The 15,612-nt window shown below is 39.0% G+C and overlaps 1 protein-coding gene across 1 annotated transcript; it reads right to left on the minus strand.

The window, feature by feature from the left end:
* Positions 1-8,145: 8,145 nt before the first annotated feature.
* Positions 8,146-15,190, minus strand: PVALB (parvalbumin). Its single transcript, XM_013947213.2, has 5 exons — positions 15,151-15,190; positions 14,776-14,843; positions 12,673-12,805; positions 12,154-12,263; positions 8,146-8,312 (listed from the first exon to the last, which is right to left on the minus strand). Exons 2-5 carry the CDS (start codon positions 14,834-14,836, stop codon positions 8,284-8,286), a joined length of 333 nt encoding a protein of 110 aa, XP_013802667.1. The 5' UTR covers positions 14,837-14,843; positions 15,151-15,190; the 3' UTR covers positions 8,146-8,283.
* Positions 15,191-15,612: the final 422 nt, after the last annotated feature.

Below are 15,612 nucleotides of genomic sequence, written 5' to 3' on the forward strand. Positions count from 1 at the left end.
TTATTTCTACAAAAGCAGAGCCCTTGTTCCTGCTTCTGATGAAGTCTTACACATTCTGGCTGCAGACTGAACTAATAAAAATTCTGAATGAGAAGAATCCCAAGCCTGTAAAAATAGGGAACATCCAGAAAAAAATTGCATGAGGTCCCTCCTTTACTACCTGCTTTGTGTTTTGTATTCAAAAGAATAGATTAAATTTCAGGTTAATTTTGACCTATCAAACCTCCAGAGAAAGTAATTTGTAAGTTAATTTATAATAAGTTATATTGTATCGGTTATATTCCTTTGGAGCATTCAAATTGAGAATGCACTTGAATTTTAGGATCCTCAACAGGCAAAAAAAGATGTAGGCTCATTAAATCTATTGGCAGATTTCTTTTAACGCTCCTCTACTTTGCTAAGAAGGCTATCATATGTGAACAAGAAACTTAATGCATGCAGGGAGGAACAGAAAAATACTGGCTCTAGTAATGGAGATTGTTGCAGAACATAATTGAACACTGACTGCAGCAAAGTTAAAAGGAGACTTGCATTACAATGACATAAAATCTTTATTTTTTCCCCCTAACCTCTGATTTGAGCTCTGACTAAGAGCAGGTGCTGCACAATAGCTTTATTTCAACAACCCATTGTAGCTGAAGGAGTAGATGCAGTTGTGCTGTATCCAGCAAAATTGAAAATTACTTTGGGGGGACAGGAGGAATGCAAATGTTTTAAGATAGAAAATCTTCATTCATCTACAGAAGGAAGCATAAATTAGCACAGCCACATAATTGTGATTCTTCTTTATATTAAAGCAGTAATAAGAGTACTTGATAATTTGACATTACCTATATATTTCAGTATCTTTTTAGTGATACTTTTGCTAAACTGCATGGCATTAAAGTTACTGAAAGTGAAGTTTAACAATTAAAAAATTAAACTAAGAAAATCCTCCGAGGCAATGTTTCCAAAACCTGAAAATGCCACTTTTTCAGTGTTCTTTTTTCAGTGGTCAATTTGTCTCTTCAGTAAGCCATGACCCTTCCCTCCAATAGTAATCTGTTAGGCATTTGACCTCTGTTCCTTGGTCCCTTTCTACCTGTGTAGAAGTTCCACAATGAAGAAATTGCAGTTAATGTTGAAGTTTACCATATTCTTACCACCTGAAGGCCTAAGTTTCCATTCGTTAATGCCAGTGTTGTACCACTGTAACACCACTGAAACCAACTGTGTTCTTGTACACAAACCATTAATTGTTCAGACTACTATCTCGTAGAATTTTTGTTGTTGTTGTTGTAAAGGTTGGATATTCTGATTTAGGCATTGCCAAGATCCATTCCTTTAGGTTTTCCTACACGGAAGACCAAATGAGTTTATGAAGAAACATCTTTTCTAGCTGCATGTTCGGTAAGCTTATTTCAGGAGAGCAAACTTTGGCCTCTTCAGGGACCTTCTTGGAAGAATCCCGTAGGTTAGGGCCCTAGAAGGAAGGGGGGGTCAAGAGAGCTGGTTAATATTCAAGGATCACTTCCTCCAAGCTCAAGATTGGTGCATCCCTATGAGTAAGAAGTCAAGCAAAGGGGGCAGGAGACCTGCATGGATGAGCAAGCAGCTCCTGGCAAAACTCAAACAGAAGAAGGAAGTATACAGAATGTGGAAAGGGGGACAGGCAACTTGGGAGGAATATAGGAACGTTGTTAGAGTATGCAGGGATGCGACGAGGAAGGCTAAGGCCCGTTTGGAATTAAATCTGGCTAGAGATGTCAAGGACAGCAAGAAGGGCTTCTTCAAATACATCAGCAGCAAGAGGAAGACTAGGGAAAATGTGGGCCCTTTGCTGAATGGGGTGGGTGCCCTGGTGATGAAGGATGCAGAGAAGGCAGAGTTACTGAATGCCTTCTTTGCTTCAATCTTTACTGCTCAGGCCAGCCCTCAGGAACCCCAGACCCTGGAGACAAGAGAGAAAGTCTGGAGAGAGGAAGACTTTCCCTTGGTGGAGGAGGAGTGGGTTAGAGATCATTTAAGCAAACTTGACACCCACAAATCCATGGGCCCTGATGGGATGCACCCACGAGTGCTGAGGGAGCTGGCGGATGTCATTGCTAGGCCACTCTCCATCATCTTTGAAAGGTCATGGAGAACAGGAGAGATGCCTGAGACCTGGAAGAAAGCCAATGTCACTCCAGTCTTCAAAAAGGGCAAGAAGGAGGACCCGGCAAACTACCGGCCAGTCAGCCTCACCTGCATCCCTGGAAAGGTGATGGAGCAGCTCATCCTGGAGGCCATCTCCAAGCATGTGGAGGACAAGAAGGTGATCAGGAGTAGTCAGCATGGCTTCACCAAGGGGAAATCATGCCTAACCAATCTGATAGCCTTCTATGATGGAATGACTGGCTGGGTAGATGAGGGGAGAGCAGTGGATGTTGTCTACCTTGACTTCAGCAAGGCTTTTGACACTGTCTCCCATAACATCCTCATAGACAAGCTCAGGAAGTGTGGGCTAGATCAGTGGACAGTGAGGTGGATTGAGAACTGGCTGAATGGCAGAGCTCAGAGGGTTGTGATCAGCGGTGCAGAGTCTAGTTGGAGGCCTGTAGCTAGCGGTGTCCCCCAGGGGTCAGTACTGGGTCCAGTCTTGTTCAACTTCTTCATCAATGAGCTGGATGAAGGGACAGAGTGCACCCTCAGCAAGTTTGCTGCTGATACAAAACTGGGAGGAGTGGCTGATACGCCAGAGGGCTGTGCTGCCATTCAAAGAGACCTGGACAGGCTGGAGAGGTGGGCGGAGAGGAACCTCATGATGTTCAACAAAGGCAAGTGCAGGGTCCTGCACCTAGGGAGGAATAACCCCCATGCGCCAGTACAGGTTGGGGGTTGACCTGCTGGAAAGCAGCTCTGCGGAGAAGGACCTGGGAATGCTGGTGGACAACAATTTGACTGTGAGCCAGTAATGTGCCCTTGTGGCCAAGAAGGCCACTGGTATCCTGGGGTGCATCAGGAAGAGTGTTGCCAGCAGGCTGAGGAAGGTGATCCTCCCCCTCTACTCAGCCCTGGTGAGGCCACATCTGGAGTACTGTGTCCGGTTCTGGGCTCCCCAGTACAAGAGAGATATGGAACTACTGGAGAGAGTCCAGTGTAGGGCTACGAAGATGATGAAGGGAGTGGAGCATCTCTGCTATGAGGAAAGGCTGAGAGATCTGGGCCTGTTTAGCCTGGAGAAGAGAAGACTGAGAGGGGATCTTATCAATGTATACAAATATCTTAAGGGAGGGTGTCAAAAGGATGGGACCAGACTCTTTTCAGTGGTGCCCAGCAATAGGATGAGAGGCAATGGGCACAAACTGAAACACAGGAAGTTCCGTTTGAACATGAGGAAAAACTTCTTGACTGTGAGGGTGACAGAGCACTGGAACAGGTTGCCCAGAGAGGTTGTTGAGTCTCCATCCATTGAGATATTCAAAAGCAGATTGGACACGATCCTGGGCAATGTGCTCTAGGTGACCCTGCTTGAATAGAGAGGTTGGACTAGATGATTTCCAGAGGTCCCTTCCAACCTCAACCATTCTGTGATTCTGTGATTAAATGCCCCCCAATATTTTCTTCTGGATATCCCAATCCTTTTATTGTTGTAGCTACTGCAGTTTCCTCTGTCTGGTGGCTGGAGAAGGGATTCTGATATTTGCATTTATATTACTTCTGTCTTTAAAACTGTATCAACCTTCGATAAGCTTTGTTAAGCTTTGTTACTTTATTAACTAGAAGTGCACTAGTCAGAAATGTACTTCCTCCTTTGTGAAATACGTAAGTCCACATTAGGAATCTCACTGTCTGGGAAATTTTTGACAGTTGATCTCTCATGTGCATATATACCCCCTTAAGACACATTTTGCTTCTCTCATTTTTTTAGGAAAAAAGTTGTTTTAAATGTTGGTGCTCTAGAGAGTTTCCAAATTTCTAAAGTGTAGGTCTCTGGATAAGAGCATCTGCCAACATACTTTCTCAAAATGAAGGTGTGATTGTGCAGCAGATCAGGTTTAATCATGTATTATCAAGAGCAGAGTCCAGGTCCTAGAGGAGGTGTTCTAATCACCGACATATGCTAAAGCCTATGCTCTTGTATCTTTGTTACCCCTGGTTTCTGGGTATAGTTAACACAAGAATGTTAGCACATGCTTTAATCACAGCTTAATTTTGATGTGTTATTGTATGCCATATAATTTCTCTATCATTTGCAATTGATTTATAAATAAAATAATGTATTCTCTCTCTGCTGACCACTTAATCTCAGCCTGGGACTTTACAGTCAAATGGAGTTCTTTTGTGCTTTCTGCTCACTAATAAAGGTTTTGTGGACTAATTTGTGTCCTTGCTGAACCTTGTATAAATTCATAATTTTCAACATTGAGTTATTTTGTGGAGGCAGAGCTTATTTAAAATATTTTGCACAGCTGCACATTTTAATTCCATAGCAATAACAATGTTAACTCTGTTCTGGATAGAATATATCCATGTATAGACACCTATAGCACAAAGGCTTTGATAAAACTGTTTGTTGCTAGAAGGAAGAGTGTGAAATGTGTTCCCAGTGTTTGAAAGTATTTAGAAACAGGGAAAAGTGTCCTTACTTCCCCCACAAAAGTTGTGAAGTAAAAGAAGGCAAAAGAAGCAAATAAGCAAACTTTGCTTTGATGAAGTGAACAAAGGGTAGAAGCAATCATCAGACCTTAGGTTTACAGTGATGAGCTCAGGACTGATGGATAGACTGTAAATATAAATCTTATCTCAGCTCTGGCAAAATGAACAGGTCTCCAGTCCATTGGTTCCCAAAATAAGACATGTGGAAAATTGCTGATCTGTGAAACTCCATTAAGAGCTCTAAAGGACCATGTAAAACATAAAGAATTATGAATTTGTTAGTAAAAAGTTTGGTATTGGTGATCTGAGATGTGTTAAGGATTGGTGGTGTTTGGTTGGTGCAAAGCTTTTTTATTAGATCTTAATTTGTCATTTGTCAGAAAATTATTATTTGTTTAAGACTTGTGGATTTTTGGCTCTTCTTCCTTTTGAGTTGTAGTTGAAAGAGTGCTGCATTTCTTTCCTGGCAATACATAATATCAGTGTGAATAAGTAGTGTCTTTTTTTGTATGAGTAAAGATAATTTACAAATCTTAAATTTTGTGTTTTTGTCTTGTTTCAAAATACTGTCTCTGTATCTAAGAAAAGGATGAGTACTTGTCTAAGGTTTTATCTTCAACATGCTGGCTGGATTTGGTGTTTTATAACTTTTCCTTTATTACAAGAGTGGAGAAAATTACAGAACATTTACTGCTCAGGACAGCGGAGAAGATGTAATATGCCAATTAAGAAATTCAAGATAAATGTTTCTTGGAGAAATTTAATTTTGCTTCTTTGCTTATGCCTGTGAAAATAAAGCGTCTTTCTGTATGAAATAGTGCAATGCAGAGTAATGTGGATTTTCTGTGTATGTTAAGTGTACTGTGATCCACAGCCTATGATGAAAGCTTGATTTAATTTTGTGGCAAAACTTTTTCTCCAATCTTCATGTTAGATTCTTTGAGAGTCTTGAATACATTAAAATGAGGGTTATATGAGAATGAATAATTTAATGTTTTGTATATATAATATATTATTTATTTTATTATAACTTAAAATTTTGCATTCAAGTTTGCTGCAAAATTTTGAGCCACGGCTACATAACTTCTTCGTAGCAGAATCAGTCAGGAAAATTCTGAGAATTTTTATCAATGGAAATGGAACAATTCCAGATTTGGGTAAAGTATGGAAGCAATTTGTGTTGGAAAAGCAGGAATCTAAGTACTGAGCTGGATAATGCATAAAACAATGATTTTAGGTTCAGGCAGAAATTGATTTATGCTAAACGCCTGCTTGGGACTTTTTTGTTTTAGTGATACAGGTGTGAAACATTGAAATTTAAACTTTGAATTTAAAATGCAGTTAAGAAAAGATGTGTTTTAAAACAGATTTTATGAGACTTCTGCTTACATAGGTCCTGCGTATACTGGTAGCATATTTGAATAAACTGAACAAATGCGTGGATAGAGAAATATTAATTCTTGTTTAGAGTATCATGTGCAGTCTACCATGAAACAGGAAAGTGATATTTTGGAGATCTCTCTATTCATTGTAAGTGGTATCCATATTGTAATTATTTTTTCAGTTTGAAAGTAAAAGGATATTTCTTTTCATCTTATCTATCATTACATAATAGAAAATTTTCAGGCCAAATCAAGTCTTATGCTTGCTTAGTGTTGCTTGTTCAGGAGTGAATGAGAGAATAATATGAACACAAATTGATGTAGGAATCATGATTCTTCAAAAGTCTTCAAACTTTTATGCCTGTAAACTACCTCTATTAATATTGGATTAATGTAATTTATTACATACAATTTACTATAAATAATTTTTCAGACTCATTAATGGCTGTGTTGACTTATTTGTTATTTTTTGGTAAAGTTCTGGATAAAATTTGAGATTGCATGTCACATAGAAATGCTTTATAATATAAATCCTTGCAGATTCAAAGAAAAGAAAGAGAATATAAAGGGCTGGAATCATACCTTGCTTGTGTCGCCATCTTTTTGTCGATTTTGTGATTACATGGTTCTTATTTGTGATATTCTAATAATTGGGATTGTAATCTTTTGTTTGCACCATATGCTGTTGCAATTACATCTTTTTTACCACTTGAGGTCAGCAGCTGCCGAGAAAAGGAAGACGTAAACAGTCTTGCCTTATTGCAATCCATTTTCACTTATTTTATTTAGAATATTTAAAAATGAATACATTCTTCATACCCATACATACCTTTTGCAAAACCAGAGGATTTCTTTTGAATGAACAGCAGCTGCAGCAAAAAGTATTCCTTGTGAGTTATTGTAGTGTGAATAGCTTTAGGTGTGTTTATTGGCTTCCCAAGTAGCGCTGGTAATCATTGTTGCAAAGAATGGGCTTTTGTTCAGAGTGATGGTGACAGGGTTTCAGTCTTTTATCTTTGTGTTAATGATAAATTAGTGAGAATAAATCAGAATGGAACAATTTGCTGCAGGGAGTAGTTTGGAATCCACAAATGGCAGATTTCCTTCCTTTTGTTTGCAACAGTAATCAATGCTCTGTCAGGATGTGGGGAAGATGTTGCTCAAAAGTGATTTTTTTCCCCCTTCAACCTTTGCTTAAACAAACAAAGAAGATGGAAAGGAGTAGCTTAGTGTCAAGGTTACTGAACTAGGATTTGGGCAGCAAGGTTTTAGTTCTTGGCTCTGCCATAGGCTTACTGTTGGCTAATCACTTTTTCGGCTTGAGTCTCAGTTTCTCATATGTAGCTTAAAAAAAAGATATTCACCTTTTTTGTGAAGTTTTAAGAGAGTTATGCTTTGTCATGGAATTTTTTGATACACTGTTTTAACAGTGGGAATGTCAACAGTAGCATCAGTGCTGATTTTTGGTGCTGATGCCAAATGCTTCCTTCTCTGAAATTCATCATGTTGTTTCTTTTGAAACATCCATTATTCCTTTCCTAGATACTTGTTTAATGTCACTAGTAAACATATCCTGCATTTTAAAAGTGATTGCATTTCAATAGTTTGAGGTTATCTCCATGCATTCTTGGCACCAACTGATATTCCTATCAAACCTTTTATCCAAAAATCCCACTGCACTAGACAAATTTAACAAATTTTGATAAAAACAAGGATCAATTCACTGATCACCAAAATGCAGCAGGAAAGATGTAGGTTAAGTATTAGGAAATACTTCATAGCTATAACAGTGATTAAGACAAAAGAACAAACTGTCAAATGAAATTGGGTAATTGCCATTACTAGAGATTTTCCAGGGTATGAGTATGCATCCATTTAGCAGGGTCAGTTTTGGCACAATTCAGAATTTGGACTGAATGACTTATTATATGCATGTTTTATACCAAATGCTTTTTAAAATTTCTTCCAACTTTACCTTAAATAGGGAAAAGAAGCAGGAGTGTCAGCAAAAATGAGTAAAACGGATTTCCTTTTCTCTTAACGTGTGCCAAGACTATATGAAAGAAGAAACCAGTCATAGTGAGAGAGAATAAAGCTCAGATTGATGTGACCTTTATTATTTTTTCAGTATCTTTCAGCACAGTTGCAGAGTTACAGGATTGCAGAGAACAGAGCTAGAGTATAAAATAACATGATTAAATAGAACAGGAGCCAAGCAGTCAGCAGGAGGTGGTTGGAATTGGGCAGTGAAGGATGGATGAAGGGTTTGCATTGGTCAAAGCCTTTATGATTCAGCCACCATAGTTGCAAATTCTGGAGAAGAGAAAAATTATTTTAAAATATTAAAAATAAAAGTAAACAAGGAGCAAGCATATTATAATGATTACAGAGTCACTGATGTAGCAGGAACATCACAGTAGCAGAACAACAAAGAAATCCAAGTTAAAGGGAAAGTATGATTTAGGAAATCTTACACTGGAGTGAAAGGATTTTTTGAGGTTAAAGAAGAAATTCTATACATGGCAGACCATCAAGACTGTCCACCATTGTTCATCTGAAGAACTTGATTAGTTCCCTGTTTTTCCTTTTTAAATCTCAATGGGATGAACTCAAGAACTAGAAATTAAATTTTGTAGTGAAATAGGATTTCCTTTACATTAGAGTTTGGTGAAGAGACTCATTAATGAGTCTCTCAGAGTATCTGTGTCCTTATATTATGAATATATTGCATTTAAACTTGATTTTATAAAGGCAAATTGACTGAAAATGACAGATTACAAAAACAGAAGGTTGATACTCTCTCTGCTGTAAAAATCTGCACAGCAATCTTGACCATATTGATGGTAATGACAAAAATTCCTTTGATTTCAGAGGGCCAGGATTTTACCTTCTAACTTTTATTAGTGCTACATCCATAATACTTACATAAACATATGTATTTGCAGTTTGGGGTTACTCTGTGCTTTGGTATATAGTGTGTCTTTCAGCAGGATGATAAAGCGTAGGGAAGGCACATCTGTATCTCAGTGAGTAGCTGCTTGGCATACTGCACTCTGAATACTACATTGCCCAAGGAAGTTATAATTCCTAACTCTGTCTAGTCTTGGAGTAGTCACCCGTGAGAATACCTTCCACAGTTGTGTGTGCCTCAGAGCATTAAAAATGACAAAACTGGAGGGATTCCCAAGAAGGGCAACAAAAATGATAAAAGGATTAGAGGATGAATAGAGAGAGTGGTTTATGGGTTTAACATAATCAGCTGACAGGAAAATGACAAAAGGAGGACGTAGTCATCTGTAAAGACTTGAGAAAATTATTGAAGTTTGACATAAAGAGGAGTAATGTCTTGCAACCAAAAAAACCCAGTAGCTATAAATCAGGCATTTGTAAGAGAATTCTGATGTTCAACTGAAAAATGCTTGACTCAAAAAAGTGAGATTGTTACCCTACTGACTAATATGGTAGATGTGTGCAAAAAACATTTTGCCAAACCCTGACAAACCAGACTGAGAAATAAAAATTCCAGAGGGTTTAAATTAAAACCATGTTTGTTCATCATTTTGAAAGATGTAAATCCAAATCAGGATTAGTGATGCAGAATACTTAACACAAAACATGTGTAAATCCTGGACATGGTGAGTACATAAATTGAACGTGTTGCAAACTGAATTTAAGAGATGAAGTAAAGCACTTGTGTTAGGAATCAAGAGTATTCTGGGCAGAGAAGGAAAAAGACTATGATTATCAAATGACTGTGAATAAATCCTACAGAGCAGAAACTCAAATGCCAAATGGATAAAACCTTTCTAAAAGTGAAAAACAACTCTGCATATTCTGTTAGAACATGTTGTTATACTTGCTTCAGCTTAACTGAATCCTTTTTATAACAAGTTTTGTCTGTGAAATATACTTGGGAAAGGTTATTCATATTTGCAGCCATAATATTATATATTATGATAGTGATATTATTACTGTATTGGCAATATATTTCAGGGGTACTTCCTGATATCAGACAAACTATAAAATGGCCTGTCATGAATAACCGCTATACACATTATACTTTTTCCAGTATTTTCAATGTGCATGACAGATTTAGATATTTCAAATACGTATGAAGTGAATAGCTTTGTAAAATTTGTTCGCTGTTTGTCTTCATATAAAGGTAAGCCCAACTGCAGATGGCTTGTGGGAATATTGTTACAAACTTTACTGATATATGAAAAGCTTCTGATATAAAAAACACTATATTACTGCCTGTCTATTGGTCATTCTTATAAATGTTTATTGCCTCTGAATCACCTGTTAGTGAAATAATCCTTTTGATTGATTGCATCCTTTTTTTCAGTTGTAATTCCCCTTCCAAACTAAACTAAGTTACATCTTCCTTTGCACAAACTATAGTTTCCAGTTACAAGGATTTGGGCTGTTTTGGCATCCGAAATAATTTACTAGCTGTCTTACATCAAAGCTCTGACTTAAAAGGAGAGGATTATTTCATTGTGCTTAGTATAGCTTACTAGCATATTTCAGCCTAATGCATACCTTGTAGTATTTTACTGAAACGCCAAATATAATTACAAAGAATATGTTGTAGGCTAGTGATTTCTCTCATCAGATTTTGTTTTCTACGTTATCTCCTACAATAGCAAATCTATTTTGGAAACTTTGTAAATAATGATTTACACTAATCTATTTTATAAGATACAAAAGCAAAAAGAGGGATAAGAGAAGAAGGACTTCCAAAAGATTTTTCATTTTTATCATGACTTTTACTCATTTTGCATCCTCTAGGGGATTACTGAAAAAGTATCTGATGTCATGTTGGCTGCCGTAAGCTTACTTACCTGAATCAAGTTTTCTTCCAAAAATCTTGCCCATTAATATTCCACTAATTTTAATGGGAATAAGAAGGACCAATACAATAAAGCATGTGAAAGTATCTCAAATAAAGACACCCTCCTAGGTTCAATAATGCTGCTAAAGTTCAGCAGGAACTTCCCTGGATGCTTCACAATTTCTCATCTGCCACTGCTATATCATCATGTTCTGAGAACTTAAGAAGCTTTAGATTAGAAATAGGATCATAGTAACTGGTATGCCAGTGTGCTATAAACAGGCAATTTAGCTAATGTATCGCCTGACTAATATGTCAATGGATGATTTGGTATATCATTTCTTCAGCTTCTAAACTAGGAGACTGTTACTTAACCTCATTTTGCCTTTTATTCCCTTTATTTGGAGACATTTTTATAAATCTCATATCTCTGTGTTGCCTGATCTCTGGGATTTTTAGATGTTTTTAGATTTTAACCTACCATATGGCCTTTCAATATGGTGGAAACTTAGGAATCTGTCATTGTTTAATGATGTCTAGCTGATTTTGTACTCCGGCCACAAATGTCTGCTACTATCTCCTGCAATGGGGAAAGATTGAATTCAGAAATGCATCTCTTGGTGTCTCTTCCAGTGTGTTTCAGTGATACATTTCTCCCTTTCCCTCTTTTTTCCCTGTATGTGGGCTAATTTGATTCATCCTAAGGGATAATAGAAAACAGCAATATTTTTTTAGCAATGCTATGAGTGATGCTATGACCTGTATAAACACTAGCAGAAGCTGGATACACAGTTGTTGTAGAGAGGTTCCTTAGCAGACTGGCTGTACTTTGAATTTTAAGAACTTGCTTGCTAAGTCATCTGAAGTCTTGCATTATTTTCCTATTTAACAATCAAGGAGAAATGCTGGTACTCAGCTTTTTTTTTTTTTTTCCCCTTTTTTTCCCTATTGGGATTTATAGTAAATCTTGGCGTCCATGAACTCCCAGTGCCCTGATCCTCACTCTACTGAAATCAATAGATCAATTTAACTGATTTAAATATAAGTGGGATTGGGTACTTCCTCCTATGCTGTAGTGTGCCTTAACTAGGTTTGGGGTTTTGTAAACTCTTGCCCCCTCTAGTGTCGGAACTCGGCTCCTGTTTCCCATGAAGTTTGTAAGGTACAGGAAACGCAGCAAGACTTGACATTTCATTAAGTCCAAATTGTGCCCTTCAGAAGGTCACAGCCCTCAGTGAGAGTCTTAGGTTCACTCTATTCTTGCATGTAAGAATAACATTAGATTTTTACTATCAAAGCTTTTTTCCTTTAGTTACATACCATCAACGCCAATTTTACCATCACCATCCTTATCTCCTGCGGCCATAAGAGCCTTCGTTTCTTTGTCTGATAAGTCTCTGCCATTTGGATTAAAGCCCTTCAGTACAAACCTAGAGAAAAGGTGTGGAAAAAGGAAAGGTTTGTTCAGAACAGTTTCACTTTGTATTTATTTGTACCACTGTTTTGATGTTTGAAATGGAATCTAGGGTTGATCCTCTCCTCTGTTGTTGACCTTCTTTAACATTCAGGAAGAGTGGTCTACTCTGAAACTTCATTTGACTGAAGTACTATCAGTAAAGTATAGATCATTCGTGTGTTTCAGGCATCCTGCCATAAAAGCTACACCTAGTTACCTCCAACACACTTTAGGTTATACAACCAGCAAACAACTGATTATAGCACAAAAATACCAGTCAGAAGACTGAATTGTGTGCTATTATCTACAGCCTTTTATAAAAAGAAAATAGGAAATTAGACTCTCAAGGTAAGATTATTTGAGAAGGATTTATCTTTACTTACTTTAATTCGTCCTCTTCGATGAAGCCACTTCGATCCTTATCAAGAATGCGGAAAACCTTCTTCACATCTTCTGGGCTCTTGTTTTTCAATCCCACCATCTCAAAAAACTTCTTGTAGTTGAAAGATTCAGCAGCTACAAGAAATGAAAATGCAGACAACTGTTTAGAAAAATTATTGAAACATATATACATAAACACACGTACCCATAGTTTTCTTCCTTATTGCTGCATGTCCTACCCTGAAAGGCAAAACCACATTCTGAAGCTTAGCTGTGGTAGGAGCTAGACGTCCACACTGTAATAGCCCGTGCCCCAAAGACACTGTAATTTAAATGAACAAATGATGAGAGAGGTACTGTCTCCCTTTTGCGGATGAAGAGCTGAGCTACAGAGGGATGAGGGCACTTGCCCAAGGTCACACAGGAAGTCTGTGACAGAGTTGGGAACTAAAGTTTAACCTCCACCATCTCATTGCAGTGCCTTAACTGCAAGACTTTTTTTTTTTTTTTTTTGCCAAGTTAATGAAATGTTTTTTATGCTAAAACATTCTTCTAAAGGTGAACCCTAGCTATTAGATTATATGTAACATTTCCTGACATTTCCACTCGTGAAAAAAAAACACTCTTGCTCGACCACGGAGCCTAACGTTGACGAGAACTGTTTTGGAGCACATGGGTATTTCAGTTCTGTTCCGTTTTTCCTGAAGGCTTACTAGAAATCAGTATTGCATTTCTACCGCTAAAGGTATGTGCAATAGTGGTTTGTAAGCTCGGACACTGCAATGGAGTGCTGTATGCTGCCTGTAAGACCTTGTGAGGCACAATTACCGGGGAGAAACAAGAGCCCTTGAAACTGGAGGGGAGATAAATTAGTTTACCTGCTCCACCTCTCCTGTCCTTTAATCGCACCCGCTTTTGTCCCCACCCACCTAGGCTTGTTAACGACTGTGATGTAGATTTGGAAAGGTGTTAGCGAAATCCAGTGCAGTGACCTCCAAGACGTGCTGTGGACTTTTTTTTTTTTTTTTTCTCGATACCTCCTTATTCCCGCCGTAGCTTTTCCTATTACATAAAACTAAGACGACTCAGTCATTCGGGATCTGCTTGACTGAGTTCTGTCATTAGCTGCTGCTAATTGCATCTGCTCCGGGACTTCGAGATGGCCCTAGAACAATGGAAGCTAATGAGGAAAAAAGCTGCTGGATCGAGCAGAGCAGTTTGTTGGTCCCTTTGACTCTCGGGCTGCTGAGTTTCTTCGGGCTCAGCTGACTTTGCGCTTTTGTCTGTTTGGGAAGGTCATCGCACAGACAAGGAGAGAAAGAGGCTACTATCCCGGGTGGTGTGACCAGCCAGGTAGTTTTAGCGGGGTGTGGGTTGGGGTTTGGGGAGCGGGGAGTGTGCAACAGAGCACAATTTCTGACATTTCTCTGAGAGCAACCTTAATAATTATTTGAATCTCTCAGCATGGAGAGGGGTTTCCGTCAGTTTGGGGGTCGCGAATGAAGAAGGGTAAGAAATATCTGAAACCTGGAAGAGTCTGTTAGTGACTACTGCAGCCATTTGACCTGCAGAAAGCTTCTGTAGTCGAGCAGTGCACTAACTTGCTTTACTGTTGCCCCCTACTCCATTCCGAAAAACAAAAACCACTTGGGGGTTCCCCATAGGAAGAAAGATAAGAGCTGTTTCTTACTTCCTTGAAACGAGAAATAGTAGTTATGTAATACTTGAAACTGAATTTCGGGAGACTGGGAAGCTGCCGACGTCCACGGCTGATTACTCTATTTCACATCAGGACATAACCCACCCTGGGTTGCCTAGGGCTTTTCTCCCTTTGTACGTATCCCCTTGCTAGAAGCAAAGTCTGTCTGCAGTTACCGCTTGCTTTCCTTTAAAATGAATGAGCATTTAATCTCTCTAATGTACAGGGCAACTTTGCAGAGGATGCAGCCCTGCACTTGATAATCCCATCATGCTTTCGCTGCACTTCTGTACACATCCTCATTTGATATTTTATCTAGCTAGGTCCTCTAATCTTCCCTCAGCTGAAACAAATGCACTACTGTCCTATGCTGAGGAGAGGAAGGGGGTGGGGGGAAAGCACTCACCTGAAAAGGCTCCCACAGCCTTCTTGATATCCTCAGCGCTGAGCACGTCAGTCATAGCCATCCTGCAACTGTTTGAACAGGGAAGCAAGTGCGAAAAGATTAAAAAGTGCTTTCCTCATCATTTCTGCTCATATGACCAAAGCTGCAGTGCTGTGTGGGGATGGCACACCGGGAAAGGCTGGACCTGTGCCAGCTATATAGCTCTGTGTGGATGCGTGCCATGGACTTTCGCTCTCCGTTTTGCAAAGCACCAATCAGTCCACAGAAGCAGGCGTTCTGCTGAAGAGAGGGTGCGGGGATGTATTTGTGGGGACCGGGTTGGGGGGAGGATGCAAGTGGGGGTCAGCCACGGAAAGACTGGAGCCTAAGCCTTACTGGAGCAGTGCCAGAGTCTGTTGTAATACCGACTGGAGAAAGAGTTGTGCCAAGGTCAAGTTTTCAGGTGCAGTGGAAGGACTAGCGATGCAGAGCAGATCCTTTTCGTTTAGTGAGTCAGGATGAGCTTTACCAGTTATATTCGGTGATGAGTAAGGAACTGCAGCATATGCCAAGCTTCAAGAAGCTCTTGAGGTCAGGAAGCAAATGTAGTTTTTGAACATTTGCCTTAACATTCAAACACTTCAAACATCTCCCCCTTCTTCCTCCCCCCTCCCCTTCACACACATTCCTTTTAGACCTCATTTCTTTTGGGCCAGTCCATATTAAGCATCATCCTCGCTGAATTAATTAACACATCCCTGCGAATCCTACAGATCCCATTTGTAATGCACAATATGCTGCAGAATATTTCATGATATAATATGGTGAACGAGATGCGAGGTGATAGCACGCTTAGAT

This window comes from Apteryx mantelli, chromosome 1 (genome assembly GCF_036417845.1).
Source record: "Apteryx mantelli isolate bAptMan1 chromosome 1, bAptMan1.hap1, whole genome shotgun sequence".
Lineage (NCBI taxonomy): Eukaryota > Metazoa > Chordata > Aves > Apterygiformes > Apterygidae > Apteryx > Apteryx mantelli.

Bases quoted from the DNA above. Each gene is read 5' to 3' on its own strand.
- PVALB (XM_013947213.2), bottom strand. From the start codon at position 14,836: ATGGCTATGACTGACGTGCTCAGCGCTGAGGATATCAAGAAGGCTGTG. The intron at 12,806-14,775 runs GTGAGTGCTTTC...CATTTCTTGTAG, and splicing joins GGCTGTGGGAGCCTTTTCAG to CTGCTGAATCTTTCAACTAC. The intron at 12,264-12,672 runs GTAAGTAAAGAT...CCTTTTCTCTAG, and splicing joins ATCGAAGAGGACGAATTAAA to GTTTGTACTGAAGGGCTTTA.